General features: G+C 37.7%; 1 protein-coding gene across 1 annotated transcript in view; it reads right to left on the bottom strand.

The window, feature by feature from the left end:
* Positions 1–18592, bottom strand: part of ARHGAP42 (Rho GTPase activating protein 42) — a 315746-nt gene that overhangs the window by 71074 nt on the left and 226080 nt on the right. Inside the window, exons 5-6 of the mRNA XM_033204701.1 lie at positions 16689–16790; positions 7803–7913 (exon numbers count right to left, since the gene is read on the bottom strand). Of these exons, the coding sequence (XP_033060592.1) occupies positions 7803–7913; positions 16689–16790 (213 nt within the window). The remainder of the gene's footprint in view (positions 1–7802; positions 7914–16688; positions 16791–18592) is intronic.

The following is an 18592-nucleotide window of genomic DNA, read 5'->3' as shown; positions in this document are numbered from 1 at the left end:
TTAATACAAAAAGACTATAATGGAATCTAAAAGGAGTACTGTAACATGAAAATGCTATTACAAAACTTACTCTACGCATATATTTAGAAGGCTAAAATTAAAATGCGTTTTTAAAAAAGCTACATGGGGCTTTAAAGCCACAACTAACAAAGGGATTCATAAGTGTTGTTTTCCTACCTGCCAATCACAGTATAAGTGAGGTACACACTGGCTGGTGCCTTATTGATGCTAATGATGTACCAGGTACAATACAAGAGCTCTACGCATTACCTGTGCTAGTTGATCCTCACCACCATCCTGGGAACTACACATTATTTTTGTCCTCAATATACAGATAAAAACCTGAGGCAGAGAATTTGTAAAATCTGCCATATTTGCACAGCTGTAAGATGTGGAGCCAAATTACATCTTATTCCAACTCATTTAGCTATTATACTTTCTGTAGCTGCTTACCAAAGGTAAATCTCTTATTTTCTTCTAATTTTAAAGAACTAACATAGCTACACTATATAATTTTCTAATCATCCATTTTATTTGGCCAGAGCAAATATTATCAGGAAGGATTAATTTCTGTAGTTAGGCGGCCACTGAGGAAGTGGTACTAAACCATGACTTCAGATTTGGGTTCTGGGTTCCTATCTGCCACTTTAGGTTTGTGGCCTTAGGCAACCAACAATCTTTCTGTAACTTAGCTTCTTCATCTAACAACTACTTCATAATAATGCTGTTATGGATTTATGTGAGCTAAAACAGAGAAAACACATAGCACATAGTAGTTGCTCACGAAACATACGTCCAACTAAGTAGGCTTAAAGGACATAATCAACACATACACAAGTTTACAGCTGAATGAATCGTAAGGCAGATGAGTCATAACAAGATTCCGTTTTCTAAGCCACAAATCTTTATGTACTGTGAAATACTTCTGAGACCTCTGGGCTCCTCCACAACTCTTACTTAAGCTGTTTGTGTTCAGAGTACTTCTAGAACTGCTTCTTTTTTTTTTTTTTTTTGGTTTTTAATATTACTTTATTTAATCCTCATATGATCCTCATGTTACATAGATATTATTGCTCCAACTGATCAAAACTTTTTAATTATGAAATGTTACAAATATATTTTTAAAAACCCATGAACAATATAACTGACACTCAGGGACTCATCTCTTGTATTTTATTTATGTAAAGTATTTGCCATTTTTGCTTTTATTTTTTCTGTCCCCAAGGTTTAGAATTAGGTGACTTGCTCAAGTCACACTGCTACTAAATGACAGTGCTTATATTTGAACCCAGTTAATACCTGACTGTCTGTTAGTGTCCCTGTAAACGTCTCCCTCCAACTCCCACATTTCATATTTATTTCAAGGTCTCATCTCCAGATGATATTTCCTCACAGGATTCTACCCTGCTTTTGGTCCTTTCTAAGAATATAAGCTGAGATTTAGTCATTTAGCCAACAAATATTTATGAAACCTTTTTAGACTCCAGGAACTATACTGTTATCTTTTCATGCCTTGTGTAATTCTCAACACAGCCCATGATGGAGGTGCTGATAACTGATTTCACTGACACAAGAGGAATCCATGGTTTAGAGATTAAACCACTTGTTCAGTACTATTAGGGGTTCAAGCTAGCATCAGTCTTAGGTGTATCTGACTCTAAAGCCAATTCTTTTAATAACTTCTAAAATCTTTGTTTATTGAAGAATTTTTTTTGTTATTTCTTTTTTTTATTATTATACTTTAAGTTCTAGGGTACATGTGCATAATGTGCAGGTTTGTTACATATGTATACTTGTGCCATGTTGGTGTGCTGCACCCATCAACTCATCAGCACCCATCAAGTCATCATTTATATCATGTATAACTCCCCAATGCAATCCCTCCCTCCTCCCCCCTCCCCATGATAGGCCCCAGTGTGTGATGTTCCCCTTCCCGAGTCCAAGTGATCTCATTGTTCAGTTCCCACCTATGAGTGAGAACATGCGGTGTTTGGTTTTCTCTTCTTGTGATAGTTTGCTAAGAATGATGGTTTCCAGCTGCATCCATGTCCCTACAAAGGACACAAACTCATCCTTTTTTATGGCTGCATAGTATTCCATGGTGTATATGTGTCACATTTTCTTAATCCAGTCTGTCACAGATGGACATTTGGGTTGATTCCAAGGCTTTCCTATTGTGAATAGTGCCGCAATAAACATATGTGTGCATGTGTCTTTGTAGTAGAATAATTTATAATCCTTTGTGTATATACCCAGTAGTGGGATGGCTGGGTCATATGGTACATCTAGTTCTAGATCCTTGAGGAATTGCCATACTGTTTTCCACAATGGTTGAACTAGTTTACAATCCCACCAACAGTGTAAAAGTGTTCCTATTTCTCCACATCCTCTCCAACACCTGTTGTTTCCTGACTTTTTAATGATTGCCGTTCTAACTGGTGTGAGATGGTATCTCATTGTGGTTTTGATTTGCATTTCTCTGATGGCGAGTGATGATGAGCATTTTTTCATGTGTCTGTTGGCTATATGAATGTCTTCTTTTGAGAAATGTCTGTTCATATCCTTTCCCCACTTTTTGATGGGGTTGTTTGTTTTTTTCTTGTATATTTGTTTGAGTTCTTTGTAGATTCTGGATATTAGCCCTTTGTCAGATGAGTAGGTTGCAAAAATTTTCTCCCATTCTGTAGGTTGCCTGTTCACTCTGATACTAGTTTCTTTTGCTGTGCAGAAGCTCTTTAGTCTAATCAGATCCCATTTGTCAATGTTGGCTTTTGCTGTCGTTGCTTTTGGTGTTTTAGACATGAAGTCCTTGCCCATGCCTATGTCCTGAATGGTACTACCTAGATTTTCTTTTAGGGTTTTTTATGGTATTAGGTCTAACATTTAAGTCTCTAATCCATCTTGAATTAATCTTCGTATAAGGAGTAAGGAAAGGATCCAGTTTCAGCTTTCTACTTATGGCTAGCCAATTTTCCCAGCACCATTTATTGAATAGGGAATCCTTTCCCCATTTCTTGTTTCTCTCAGGTTTGTCAAAGATCAGATGGCTGTAGATGTGTGGTATTATTTCTGAGGACTCTGTTCTGTTCCACTGGTCTATATCTCTGTTTTGGTACCAGTACCATGCTGTTTTGGTTACTGTAGCCTTGTAGTATAGTTTGAAGTCAGGTAGCGTGACGCCTCCAGCTTTGTCCTTTTGACTTAGGATTGTCTTGGCAATGTGGGCTCTTTTTTGGTTCCATATGAACTTTAAAGCCGTTTTTTCCAATTCTGTGAAGAAAGTCATTGGTAGCTTGATGGGGATGGCATTGAATCTATAAATAACCTTGGGCAGTATGGCCATTTTCACAATATTGATTCTTCCTATCCATGAGCATGGTATAGAACTGCTTCTTCTAATCCATAAAAGTTCTCATAAACCTCAGGCAGCTCTGAGCAGTAGGTGAATATTATAACCAAGAATCAGGAGATGTTTCTCCCTCCCTGATCTCTTTCCCCCATCATAAAACTAAACTTGCGTATCTTGTTGACACATCTGAAAGGATGAACCTGCTGTTCAACAGAAACATAATATGAACCACAAATGAAGCCAATGTGTAATTAACTAGTAAACATATTTAATCTTTCTTTTTTATTTATTTATTTATTTATTTTTTGAGACAGTCTCACTCTGTCACCCAGGCTGGTGTGCAGTGGCGTGATTTTGGCTCACTGCAATCTCCACTTCCAGGGTTCAAGTGAATCTCGTGCCTCAGTCTCCCGAGTGGCTGGGATTACAGGCACCCATCACCACGCCTGGCTAGTTTTTGTATTTTTAGCAAAGACGAGGTTTCACCATGTTGGCCACGCTGGTCTTGAACTACTGGTTTCAAGCGATCTGCCCGCCTCAGCCTCCTAATGTGCTGGAACTACAGGCGTGAGCCACTGTGCCCAGCTAGTAAACATATTTTAAATACTTAAAAAAGAAAACCAGTGAAATAAATTTGAATAATTTATTTTAATACAATATATCCAAAATAGCATTTCAACCTGTAATCAGTATAAAAGAGGTATTAATGAGCTATTGTCCATTTTTTCATACTAAAATTCTGCACGCTGATGTTGATTTCATATTTACAGCACATCCTAACTTAGACTAGCTATGGGTAATTACTACCATACAGAATGGTGGGTCTAGAAATCACCAGTGAGCTATAATCCCTTTCTATATAAAATATAATAAACTGGAAAAAAGATGGCTATTAAACTTGTATAGCTTATAGAGAACTGAGTTTAAAAAGCTGATTTCAGGCCAGGCATGGTGGCTCACCCTGTAATCCCAGCACTTTGGGAGGCCGAAACAGGTGGATCACCTGAGGTCAGGAGTTCGAGACCAGCCTGGCCAACGTCGTGAAACTCTGTCTCTACTAAAACTAAAAAAATTATCCGGGTGTGGTGGTGCACGCCTGTAATTTCAGCTGCTCGCTCAGGAGGCTGCGGTAGGAGAATCGCTTAAACCTGTCAGGTGGAGGTTGCAGTGAGCTGAGATTATGCCACTGCACTCCTGCCTGGGCAATAGGGCAAACTCCATCTCAAAAACACCAAACACTAACAAAAAAATTGATTTCAGGTATGTTTCTAAAACAATAACACGTAGCTTATTTATAAATAACACTTGAAAGTCCTCTTTCAGTCCATGTGTCAGACCTAGTTTTTCTTTAGAATAATGACAATGTAGGAATATTGATTGATTGATTGATTGATTTGTTTATTTATTTATTATTGAGACAAAGTGTTACTACTCTGTTGCCCAGGCTGGAGTGCAATAGTGCGATCTTGGATCACTGCAACCTCCACCTCCCAGATTCAAGCAATTCTCGTGCCTTAGCCTCTTGAGTAGCTTAGACTACAGGCACATGCCACCACGCCCAGCTAATTTTTGCATTTTTAGTAGAGACAAGGTTTCACCATATTGGTCAGGCTGGTCTTGAACTCCTGACCTCAGCAATCCACCCACCTTGGCCTCTGAAAGTGCTGGGATTACAGGCATGAGCCACCACGCCAGCCAGAATATTTATTCTTAATAGCACATGAATATTGCATAGAAGTTTTATGACAAGCAGTATGATCTTGATATTAATTAAAACAATGTAAACTAATCTCAAATATATCATCATAAGGTAAGAATATTATTTCATGAGTCACTATCCCCTGTTCATATTTTCTATTGGATTTCTTACAATCTATAGGAGATAGACCCATTCCCAGGGCATTTGCTTTACTCTAATGCTTATTTGTTAAACTAATCTGGGCTAAAGCTAGAATAGACTACTAGATTTCTACAACATGCAATAGCAATACAAACAAGAATTGGATTTTTAAAGAACAAAAACAGCAAAACATTAAAGTGTTTTCATGTCTTTTTATGTTTATAGCTCCTGGGAGCTTGAGTTTACAACTTTTCTCCTCCAAATTAATTTGTCAACGCATAACCTAAAGATCGACATACATACTCACGCTTCATTGATCCCATGTCTATTCTCATTGTTCAAATGGATATTAAGTCCAACTCCATGGATGAGACTCTGAGGCTAGAAATGAGGACGAGACCAAACTGACAGTACTATTTGGTTTGGCCAGACACTCTAATAGGAAAAACAGAGCAGCCAGGAAAACATTTTGGAAGAAGGACAATTTTAACATCAATTCTGACTGTGGTGTCATAAGAAAGGTATGCATGACAGAAGACTTATCAGGACATCGTAGCTTCGGATAAGGTAGAGGGAAGAAAACACATTTCAATTGAAAGATGGCTTCTACTTCTCTACTGTATTTTTACACGAATTCATAAATTCTTGTCATTCCTTTTGCCACCTGTGAGCAAACATTTTTTTACAATCTCCTCTTTATACATCTGATGTCATCTTACAGAATGTTCTAGTTCACTGTTCCCAGACAGGATGGGCTATAAAAGAGACCTAGGGAAACAAGTGACCCCCATACCATCTTCCAAGAGGAATAAAGGCATACAGATGTGAAAGGATTATTCCAGGTGTGAGAAGAAACAACAGCACAGCAGATCAGCACAGTGTCTGAAGGAAATGGGAAGACACAAGGAAGGAATATACAGAAAAACTGTCAGAATTAATGGGGTCTCAGATGGTTTGGTGGCAAGAAGAGCTGCAATTCAAAAATCCCAAGGGACAGGCTCTAGGGAAGTAGTTTGCTAGCAAGAAGCGAGGCTTCAGAAACCATGGTGGGATTCTAGGGTGGGACTTAGTCAATGGGAAGGGGAACAGGATTCATAAGTAGTGGTCATCTTCCTAGAACAGGAAACGTTAGGCTGGGGCATGAGCCCCAGATAAGCTTCAGAACATTCTCTAGGTCATATAAAGTTTAATCAGATCTTAAAGTGTCTGCTATATAAGAGGATAATCCTAGGGGATTGAAGGATTAAGTTTTGGTAAACAGAACTTGAACTTCAGTTTGTTATTCTAAATAAAAGGTAAAAGTTAAACCCCTGAGCCTGAGTGGTGGTCTTCAGTTCCCTAATCTTTCTAGCTGAAAGTTGATCTTGCAAATGTGCCTACTGCCTAGTTTACAGGAGAGAGTCAGCAGGCTCCAATTAAAGGAAGAGGTCCTGGAAGCCAGGTTGGGCCTGATAACTGTCCCCAACCTCTGCTCTGTCTCAGTTTTCCATTGTCTTTAAGGGACAGCTGGTGGATTTCCATTAGAAAATGATTCATGTGAAATACATTTTACAATGTTGTCTTCCTTTGCCTTCTCCTTATCATATCCACTAACATAGAAATAGAGTATTTTATTTTTATTATGAATGGATTTTTTAAAGGACTGACATAGGAAGAAAAGAATGGCTTAAATTAGATATCTGATTACTTACACATTTATTAACCCTGTCCTCTGATCTCATGGGAATTGAAGAATGCAGACAACCGATCACCTGACTCTAGAGCAAACCTTTATTCATCATGCATGCCACTTTGTCAAGATGCCTTTTTAGGCAATATTGGAACACATTAGGATATCACTTGAAAAAAATGCTAAAAAATGAAATAAGCTTATAAAGACCAGCCACCTGTTCTTTTCTGTAATGCAGTTTACATTAGGAAATCCATTACATTTTACACCAACTTAGAAAAATAAATGACTTCATAGGAAAGTCAAGCAGATCCGAGCCCTGTGAGAAAGGCGAGCACAGAACAAAGGGGAAATCAGAGCCTTCAGTTTTCCCTCTCTGTCTAAAATTTTGCTAAATGTGTCATTTTACTGGTAAAGTGTACTCATTCATGTATAGATAATGCACTGCCTCTTTTTTTAATTTATTTAATTAATACACTTCATTTTTAGAGCAGTTTTAGGTTTGCCAAAAAATGAGTGGAAAGAATGAAGTTCCCTTATGCCCCCTCAGCTCACCTGTCCCCTGCCACCTCTGTACTTCCCTCCCGCTAACAGCTTCCTCTCTTATTAGCATCTTGCATTTCTGTGGTACTTTTGTTATAGCCGATGCGACAATGCTAATACATTAATATTAACTGAATCCATAGTATACATTAGAGCTCAGTTTTTGTGCTACACATTCTATGGGTTTTGACAAATGTACTCATCCACCACTACACTATTGTACAGAAGAGTTTCACTGTCCTAAAAGTCACCTGTACTCCACCTGTTCATCCCTTCCCTACTCCCCTTTTATTTTCATCAATCATAATTTTCAAGAAAAATTATATATTATAAAAAAAGTGTACTTTTTTTTCTATAGATTGTTTTCAGCCTACTGTTTTTACAAAAAATCTGAAACTTACCGGTTCAACAAATTCAAACTTCTTTTTTTCTTGGACCTCTTGAATTTTAAAGACATATTCTAATGACGCTTCATAGAAGTTCTGATGTTCTCGGTCAATTTGTGTATCTGCCTAAAGAGAAAAACCAGAGGGTGATTACTGATGGTTCTACATAGAGACTCAATTCCTGCTCTGCTATCTTTATGACAAAGTAACTCCAACAAAAAGTTTAACACAGCACTTATTATAGTCCTTGCCTACAAGAGCATATAGTGTGTGGGGCAGGAGATACACACACAGACACACACACACACAGAATAAGTACACAATACCCATTGCAGTTAAAAAAAAATACAAGAAATGTAAATGAAAAATTATGGGATCATAGAAGGATGGATAAAATTCAAAATTATGGGAGAAAATGGGGGTATTTGGAGTTGAATCTTAAGATGAACAATTGACTGAATTGTCAACAATATAAAAAAGCAGGGGCCATTTTCCTGAAAAAGTAAAGAGGCATGAAGAGATGGATTTGACTGCAGTGTGAACACATGGAGAAGAAGAGGGAGAAGTGAGGATAGCATCATACCGTAAAATATCTTGGATGCTGCATAACAAATTAGGATTTTAATGGAGGGAGAAGCATCTAAGAATATTAAGCAGGAGAGCCACTTCATTAGGTAAGATCTTAGATAATGCTGGTAGCAGAGTCAAACAAATAAACAGATAAATAAAAATTCAATGGCTCTAACCTGATGAATCATGCTATGTCAATGCCACGCACATTCATTATATCTGACTGCAATAAGGCTCTACTGACAAAGTATAAGAGAGTATTACTGAGGTGATTTCATTTTCTTTTAGACAATGCCTCTCTCTTCCCTCTTCTCTGCCTACTATCACCCTCAGATGCACTCTTTAAAGGTGACTTTGGCTTAGCAGAGAGACATGACTTACTTTTCTTGCCCACCTCTACCTTTCTTGTTGCCAGCTGGATGTTACAAAAGCCAATGGAAAGAAGGGGCTCTCTGGAGTACTAAGTATCCATTGACACCAATTTGGGGATAGAAAACTTGAAGCCATTTATAATGGTAGTTTGACAAACAAAATTAAAAAAAAAAAAGATGTTATTGGTAAGACTTCCAGTTAACAGAACCTATTAGTAATTAAGATTTGGAGGAGTAAAAAATTATACATGTACTTTTAACTGTGCAGGGAGTAGATGCCCCTAACCCCCACGTTGTTCAAGAATCAGCTGTAATTATATATACTTATTATGCATTTAATTAGGTGATTACAAAGAATCCAATATTACTAGCAACTCACTGGAGACGTTTAAAGTTGAGTATTCTAAATTTTTAAGCTAATAAATGTGAAGAATGTATAAATCAGGTAGGAGATTTGAACTCAAAACTTTTCAGCTCCCAGACATCATTTATGAAAGACAGGGTGCAAACAAAAAGAACATCAGCATTCCACACAAATCATACTTCTTTTCTTCTTACCATCACTTACTGGAACACACTATATACATAAGAATTAATTAATTTAGCAATGAGGGATAGGTGTCAATAAATGTTTAACAACTGGCTCTCTGAGGAGAAAAGCCTGATGTGCAATATTTGTGGTTTCTGTGGTACAAATAATGCCAAAATGGCCAGTTTCAAAACACAAACTCAGCATCACAGAATGTGGGAGCTGGAAAGAGATGCAGGAGAAGGACTCTCTGGAGCGTGTCTTAGCACACTACTGAGTGAAAGGGATGCAAGAATAGGAGCACTATTCTATTCCACAAGTTATTTTGGAAATTTTATTTACTTTAAAAGATCATGTCAGGCTGCATATGGTGGCTCACATCTGTAGTCCCAAAACTTTGAGAGGCCAAGGTGGGAGGACTGCTTGAGCCCAGGAGTTCAAGACCAGCCTGGGCAATATAGTGAGATGCTGTCTCTACTTTTTTTAAAAAAAGAAAAAAACACCCAAAGGATTATAAATCATGCTGCTATAAAGACACATGCACACGTATGTTTATTGTGGCACTATTCACAACAGCAAAGACTGGGAATCAACCCAAATGTCCATCTGTGACAGACTGGATGAAGAAAATGTGGCACATATACACCATGGAATACTATGCAGCCATAAAAAAGGATGAGTTCGTGTCCTTTGTAGGGACATGGATGCAGCTGGAAACCATCATTCTCAGCAAACTATGGCAAAAACAGAAAACCAAACACCCCATGTTCTCACTCATTGGTGGGAACTGAACAATGAGATCACCTGGACTCGGGAAGGGGAACATCACACACCGGGGCCTATCATGGGGAGGGGGGAGGGGGGAGGGAAGGCACTGGGAGTTCTACCTGATGTAAATGACGAGTTGATGGATGCTGACGAGTTGATGGGTGCAGCACACCAACATGGCACAAGTATACATATGTAACAAACCTGCATGTTGTGCACATGTACCCTAGAACTTAAAGTATAATAAAAAATAAAAAATTTTAAAAAATTAAAAAAAATATATATATAACATCGTTGATTGTGTTGTGAGCACATGGGAACAAACTAGAATGTTGAGACCTTCAGAGTCTAAAATGTTTTTTTTTTTTCTAGTCAACAGAACTATGCAGGAAAGATTTAGCACAGCAGGCCTGACTGCTGTTTCTTGAAAGATTTGCTTACAAAGCTGGCCCTTGGCTGGTGTCTGGGAATGTTAATTTAGGGAGGGTTCACATCACTCTAACTGCTAAGAGATGGCTTACTGCACCTAAACTGTTTGTACAAACAATATGGTTTATGCAAACACCTTCTTTCCCTCTGGGAGTTTGGAATTTGGGTACATGCCCGGGAGCGGGTGCCACGTGATCAGCCTCCAATAAACCTCTAGGCAACAAGTCTCTAATGAACTTTCTTGGTGGATAACATTTCACAGGCCACAGCTTCTTGCAGGGGGAATTGAGCATGCTCTGTGTGTCTCCATTGGGAGAGCACTCCTAGAAGGTCGCACCTGGTTTCCCCCAGAATTTGTCCCCTGTACCCTTTCTTTATTTCCTTTCACTGTAATAGATCTTAGCCACGAGTATGACTATATGCTGAGTCCTGTGAGTTCTCCAAGCAAATTACCAAAGCTGGGGGTGGTCTTAGGGACCCCAACACAAAAGTATTAAGTCATTTCTTCAGAAACTTATTTGCCATGCAGTCTCATCCCACTCACCCCCCCCCCCCAAAAAAGGGGAATGGGAAGCAAAGAAAGGTTAAAAGAGAAATGACTCTTGTTGCTTGCTACTTATAGCTGCTAAGAAACCTCATCCAGAGCATACAGTATTTAAGGAATAACACATTTCAATATCTTATACTGATAAGATATAGAAAGACATTCTTTTACTTAGAATAATCTCTTTAGTATGTAAGCTCATCATATGGTTCACTAGCAAACACTTGCTTATAAATCCACTAGCAACTGGTGCTATATATTTTGTACTGGATGAGTAGAGTAAGCCTAGGATTCATCAATTGAACTGAGATAATTTTAAAACTGAAAGGGAGCACTAGTAATACTTCGACCAGAACAACAGGTGTAAACTGTTGTTTACCTGGCAAAAAGGGACCTAAAGAAACCAGATTAATTGCATAAGAAAACCATATGGCTCTGTAGATAGCTTATTGTAAAGCTATCTCAATTCAAAAGAGAGGGAAAGGCGTCAGGTGATATTTATTTAATCATTTCTTGATGGGAGCAAGCCCCCCAAAATCTGGCCATAAACTGGCCCCAAAACTGGCTATAAACACAATCTCAGCAGCACTGTGACATGTCCATAATGGCACTAATGCTCAAGCTGGAAGGTTGTGGGTTTAAGGGAATGAGGGCAAGGAACACCTGGCCCACCCAGGGCAGAAAACCGCTTAAAGGCATTCTTAAATTACAAACTACAGCATGAACGATTTACGCCTTAAGGGCATAAATGTTCCCGCTATAGTTAACTAGCCCAACCTATTCTTTTAATTCGGTCCATCCCTTCGTTTCCCATAAGGGATACTTTTAGTTAATTTAATATCTACAGAAACAATGCTAATGACTGGTTTGCTGTTAATAAATATGTGGGTAAATCTCCGTTTGGGGTTCTCCGCCGTGAAGAATGAGGAAGAGATAAAAGGAAGAGTTTGAGTGACGTGATACAGTCAGGAAAAGAGACGTTATGATTAGGTAGGACAAAAGGTTTGTGACTAAAGGTTTTGTTTGGAGGAGACAGAAATGAGAGTTAAGGCAGAAAAAAATAGAATGAGTGTAGATTTCATCGTATAGGCAATACAAAAATTTGAGAAGGAGGTTGACAAGAAACAAGCAACATTCAAGATTAACATGAGGACAGTGCAGAATACATTAAGTGGTGGCCTGGGTACGTGTGAATATAAAAAGATCTCTTATCTGATAATGGTGAAGGAGTCTGGTGCACCCCAGCAAGAAAGAGAAGCTGAATGATGTGAGTGTGAGAAGCAAGGAAAAAACCACAGATAAATTTGATACAAAAAAATACTACTACTAGGTTGGGCATGGTGGTTCATGTCTATAATCCCAGCAATTTTGGAGGCCAAGGTGGGAGGATCACTTGAGGTCAGGAGTTTGAGACCAGACTGGCCAACATAGTGAAATCCTGCACTAAAACTACAAAACTTAGCTGGGCATGGTGGTACACACCTGTAGTCCCAGCTACTCAAGAGGCTGAGGCATGAGAATTGCTTGGACCCGAGAGGTAGAGGTTGCAATGAGCCAAGATCACACCTCTGCACTCCAGCCTGGGCAACAGAGTGGAACTTGTTCTCAAAAATAAATAAATAAATAAATAAATAATGCTAGCATTAACAGATAATTGAGAAAATGACAGGTGGGAGCAAATCTGGTAAAAGATGGTGAGGTGCAAGATTTCGCACTTCACTAGGAATTGGTCAATCTAAAGTATTGGTAACCAGCCAGAGGACAGTGCAAAGACAGTCAGGCATGAAAAAATCATGCCATGAGAGATGTTCATCTAGATGTTATAAACAATGTGAAAGTAGAAGAGGTTTCAGGGACAGAAACTGAAGGATAATAATAGAGATATAAGAACTATGCCTAAGGACTTCACTTCATTTAGGAGGTGCCTCAAGAGGAACCTACTGAAAGAGTAGTTAGTGATAGGTGGAAAAACCAAAATCTGGATGTCTAAAGGGAATCTATTTCCTCTTTACTTTTTTCCTAATTATAAATATAAAAATATTTGTTATTGTAAGCTGATTCATTATTTGTTACTATGACAGAGAAATGTGAAGATAGTAAGAATTGCAATTCCACTGTTAATATTTTGATGTGACACACACACACTCACACACACACATACACACACATACACACACACACACACACAAACTTCCTTTAAAACAAGCCTGGTATAATACTGTATATTCTGGTTTACAATCTGCTTTTTTCCTGTTTGTATGACTATTTCTCAATGTCTTTAAATGATTCTCCAAATAAAACTTTCAACATATCACACTCCATTTTTGGTCAAACTACATTTGTATATTTACCCCAATCATTCTTTGTGCCATTTCAAATATTTCTAAATTTCTGGACTTACGAATAATTCTTGTATCAATATTTAAACAATATCTACACAATTTTTATGCTTATCTCTGATCATTTCTTTGGGGTAAATTCTTACCAAGAAAAATCGCCTCAACTACCTAGCATGTTTCAGGTTTGTTGAAACACAATGTCAAATTTACCTTAAGAATGAGACCAAAAGTGTGCCCAGTTTCCTACACCTTCACTAACAATAGATATTATCTTTATCAAATTGAAAATGACATGTTGTTATTTGCATTTTCAAATACATGTGGCACTCAAGCTAACCATATTTATTATAACTTATATTTCCTCCTTAGTCAATGCCTGTTTGCGTCCTTAGCCCATTTTTTCCATTGAAGTGTTTACCTTTCTGACACTGATTGGCAAACTCTTCTTGTATATAAGAGATGATAACCCCATATCATATGTTGTTTACATTCCCTAATGGTTTGACATTTAATTTGGTTTAATGTCTTTTGAAACAGATTACTTATTTTTATGCATTCAGGTCTTTCTACATTTCCTTTATGATACCTTCCTTTTATGCTTAGAAAAGAATTATTTATTTACATAACAAATATTACTTCTTTTCATTCACTATAAAGCCTATAATCTTGAAAAGTTTGCTTCTGATTCTCCAATTATTTACTCCAATGGCCTAATTGATGGTCTTGGGATTTTGTTAATAAAAGATGACCCTTCAATTCAGTCCTGGAAACGGGCAGCCACTTACTTTTCATCAACAAAATGATTAAGGAATCAGCTGTGCAGGTAGGAAGGCACAGAGGGCCTTTATGAGAACAAGTTAATAAGCTTGGGGCTGACAGAAGGATCAGAGCTGTTCTAGAAAGGAGCAGATGACTTTTAATACCATGTCACAGAATTAAATATGTTTATGGCAGCATCTCTCTACAACAGGTTTGATTCCTAGAGGGGCGGGGGCGGGGGGGACCCAAGCTACATTTTGCCTTGTCTACATTATATACCCCTGAGAAGCTACCTTAACACAATGTGTTAGTTGTGTTGTGTTCTAGGATGTATCTCCCGGAAAAGAACTGTCTGTGTACTTGTGGAGTGAGGTGGGGAGGAGGATGTTACTATGCTATTATCTTTTTCAGCCTCCACTTAAATATGAAACCAGAATGTATTTTCTGTTTTACCATAGCCTAAGCTGTTAGAGCAAGGCAAGTAATAAATATTGAGCTAAGTTGTCGGGGAAAATTGGGATATATTCTCTAGAGCACTTTAAAATCAGGATAACGTTATCATTTCCTTAAGATGGTTTAAGCAGTATCTTCAAATAATGATTTCTCATATTTATCAGGAATCTAAAGTTCTTTAGAGTCTCTAAAGACCACGCTTAATTTTCCCTTAGTCAATTTGTAAAAAGGTGCCTGGCCATAGCCCTGGGCATGGTAGATGATGATGTACTGATGATAATTAGATGAGTGTCTCTCTACATGACTACATCCACATTCATACCATAACCCCCTTCTCTCTTAGGTTTATTCTAGTGCAAGGTATTAAGACATTTGGTCTTAACATGATCATTTAAGACATTTGGTACATGTAAACACAGTATTAAATTACAGCAAGCAGTACCAAATACAGTAAGGTTAAATATGTCCAAGAAATTTAAAATAGAAATCTAGTTTTTCTTAATGGCAGATTGTCTTCCATCAGTTTAGTATCAAAATCTTTCTACAAGCACACAATTATATATTAAATTATACTATTTTTAATAGTATGTGTTAATAACAGAAAGCATACTGATGAAGTCATATATTAATATTAAGCAAAACAAAACTTCCCAATGTTGAATATCTTTAAATAAAGAAATTTGATACTGTCGATGAGAACATATGCCTGTTGAAAAAAAGGGAATCAGATGCCAAAATCACACTATTTCTTTTTGAGGCTGTAGCAACTTTGTGGTACTCTGAGTTGTCAAGCATGCCTTCTGGTTGAACTCAGAGGTAGGAGAAATAAGAAAAGGAATAAAGAGAGCTGAAGAACAGGTTGAACTTGAAAAGCAGTTCGGGAAGGGAGGAGGTTTTCCTAGCAGAAGGATCAGGAAAGAGGCTCTGGACTACAACATCTGTAAGTGAAGAGAGAGAAGGAAGAGACTAAAGAACACTGCATGTGGTTCCTGATCACTTTTTAGGCAACAGTGGTGAGCTGTGGGTGAGCTACCCAACAACACCCTACTAATGGTGTTCACTTCAGTGTACACCAGGAGACAGAGGAGAGATGATGGCTGCTTCACATTTTTTTGTTTTTGTTCTCAAGGTAACAATGGCAAGGGAGTCTGGTTATTTATTTATTATTTATTTATTTATTTATTGGACATACTTTGACACTGAAATTGGAACTACATTATTCCTTAGTAAAAGAACTAGCCTTTATTTTATGAATTATAGTTAAAACACTACCAATGGGAAGAATGAAATATATTTCGGACAGAGGGAAGAAACAAACTGCTTAGATGTGTAGATGTGAGCAAAATATTTATTCATTTGTTCTTAAGGAAAATTGATATAAAATCATTGAGATTTAAAAACATGTAGCAGCTGGGCACAGTGGTCCATGCCTATGATCCCAGCATTTTGGGAGGCCGAGGCAGGCAGATCACTTGAGGTCAGGAGTTCAAGACCAGCCTGACCAACATGGTGAAACCCTGTCTCTATTAAAAATACAAAAATTAGCTGGGCATTATGGCATGTGCCTGTAATCTCAGCTACTCAGGAGGCTGCAGCACAAGAACTGCTTGAACCCGGGCGGCAGAGGTTGCAGTGAGCTGACAGCACGCCACTGCACTTCAGCCTGGGCGACACAGCCAAACTCCATCTCAAAAATAAAATAAATAACATAACATAACATAACATAACATAGAATAAAATAAAATAAAATAAAATAAAACAAAACATGTAGCTGTGTATCTATCTTTCTCCCAATGCTGAAGCAAAGCTTTAAAATCAATGTCACAGGTATTTTAAATTTAATATGAAGGCCATAACATGAATTTAATAGGTCCTGTCCCTTTAAAAATGCTCAAAAAGAAGAAAAAGGAAAATATCTTGTTTCAACCTTTCTCATTGTTGAAAGAGATATTAATCCTTCACTTAGAACAGTTACAATGTGTTTAAAGTATCGTCCATAGTAAGTTCTCAATTAATTTAGCTATTACTATCATAATTATTTTATTAAATAGTAGCAGGCTTTGAGATAATTTTACCTTCGGAAATTTTGACTTTATATGACTTAATGCCTTTTCCATTATTTCAGTTGGAAAAGCTTACCTCTTGTAAATGAGACTCCTTTTTCTTTGCAGACAAATTTAAATGCTTTTCAAGGATAGAATAATATTTTTCACTTTCTTTGTCAAACTTCTTCTTTCCATCCTAAAAGAGAGCAATAACAACAAAAAATATTTAATTCAGAGCATCCAGAAAACACTGATTTTCACCATTCCCATCAAAGTCCCATGTAATTATTTCATAAAGATAGTCCCAACTATGTGTAAAACCTTAATTTAGTAAAAATAGGAAGATGGAAGTGAAACAAGCCATTTCAGTATGTACTCTGCTCTCAACAAAGCTTTCCACCTTGCAGTGAGAAATACATGTATAAACAAAAAAGGCAAGTCACATCTCCTTTGGAGCAAATGGAACTGTAGTGTGGGTAGGGGCCAGGCTGGCTACAGCGAGTCCCACCAAGAGCTCTATAATTGACTCTTAACAATATATTCTGATCCAGTAGGTCTGAGATGTGACCAAGAGAAAAATGTCTTTCTTTTTTTTTTTTTTTTTTTTTTTTTTTTTTTTTGAGACGGAGTCTCGCTCTGTCGCCCAGGCTGGAGTGCAGTGGCCGGATCTCAGCTCACTGCAAGCTCCGCCTCCCGGGTTTACGCCATTCTCCTGCCTCAGCCTCCCAAGTAGCTGGGACTACAGGCGCCCGCCAACTCGCCCAGCTAGTTTTTTGTATATTTTAGTAGAGACGGGGTTTCGCCGTGTTAGCCAGGATGGTCTCGATCTCCTGACCTCGCGATCCACCCGTCTCGGCCGAGAAAAATGTCTTTCTTAGGCTTTTTGTTGATTCAGATGAGTCAATATATAATGTCTGGAGAACCAGTCACATGGAATCTTTTCACAGAATCATATTATTTCTCAGCCACAGAAGACACCTGAAATATCAAATGACTCATTCTTGACGTGGAGAAAAAGATTTTTAAATGCTGGTAGTTTCAAATAATTAAATAAGAAAATTCAAAGTCAAATAAATCGAAAGGATTAACGACCTCTGTACCATAAACTCTGAACATAACTCTAATAGGTGACCTTTGTTCCTGATATGTTGGAGTTTTGGGGAGCAACTGGGAGGGGGACTAGCGAGAAGGGAGTAACTTTACCTTTTATCCTATGGCATGCTTCCACAGAAATGCAAATTGAATGAAACACTGAAGGCAAGAGGACGTACCTAGGCATATAATCTTCTACAACTATAAATACTGTATCCACCGGATATGTCTTTTCCATTTATAAGTCCACATGAAACAAATACTCATTAACTACAATCATAAATTTCATTGGCCAAAGATGTACTATTCCTTTCTTTTATTTCAGTGTCTCTGAAACTGCGACCTCTGGATCACCTAAATTAGGTGTTTATAAGCATGTTCAGAATGCAGATTCCTATTTTTCTCCTTCCAGAGATTCTGGAACTGATTTTGTTTTAAAACAAGTTCATTATGTGTTTGTAACACATAATGCTTTGCTTCATTACTTGCATAAATACCTAGAAGAGGTTACTTAAAAATAATCAATGAATAGATGGGGTGGATAGAGGAAGGGAAAAGAGGAGAGAGGGAAGTATTAGACTGGTGCAGAAGTAATTGCAGTTTTTGTCAAGTGTAGAAGTAATTAAGGTTTTTGAACCTAACTGAACCTAATTAAAGAGAAGCAAAATCTTCCAGCTTAAGGGATTTTCCTGCTATTCTGAGGTTGTCAGATTCAGGTTTATCTATCTAGAAAATGCTATTTTGATCCATTGGCACTCTTAACTTTCTTCTCGGTTATACTTCCAAGCACCCATCATAATCCTTTCCATGTGTGGAATTTTAGAAAGTGAGCTGGTAAAATTGAGCTGAAAAGGAAGAGTAAGTACGGTTCTGCTTTAAGAGTTCACGTCACTTTTAGACCATGTA

The sequence above is a fragment of the Trachypithecus francoisi genome, unplaced genomic scaffold (assembly GCF_009764315.1).
Source record: "Trachypithecus francoisi isolate TF-2019V2 unplaced genomic scaffold, Tfra_2.0 Lachesis_group8, whole genome shotgun sequence".
NCBI classification, from domain to species: Eukaryota; Metazoa; Chordata; class Mammalia; order Primates; family Cercopithecidae; genus Trachypithecus; species Trachypithecus francoisi.
Note: the sequence above shows the minus strand (reverse complement) of the source record. Positions and strands in the feature narration are given on the sequence as shown.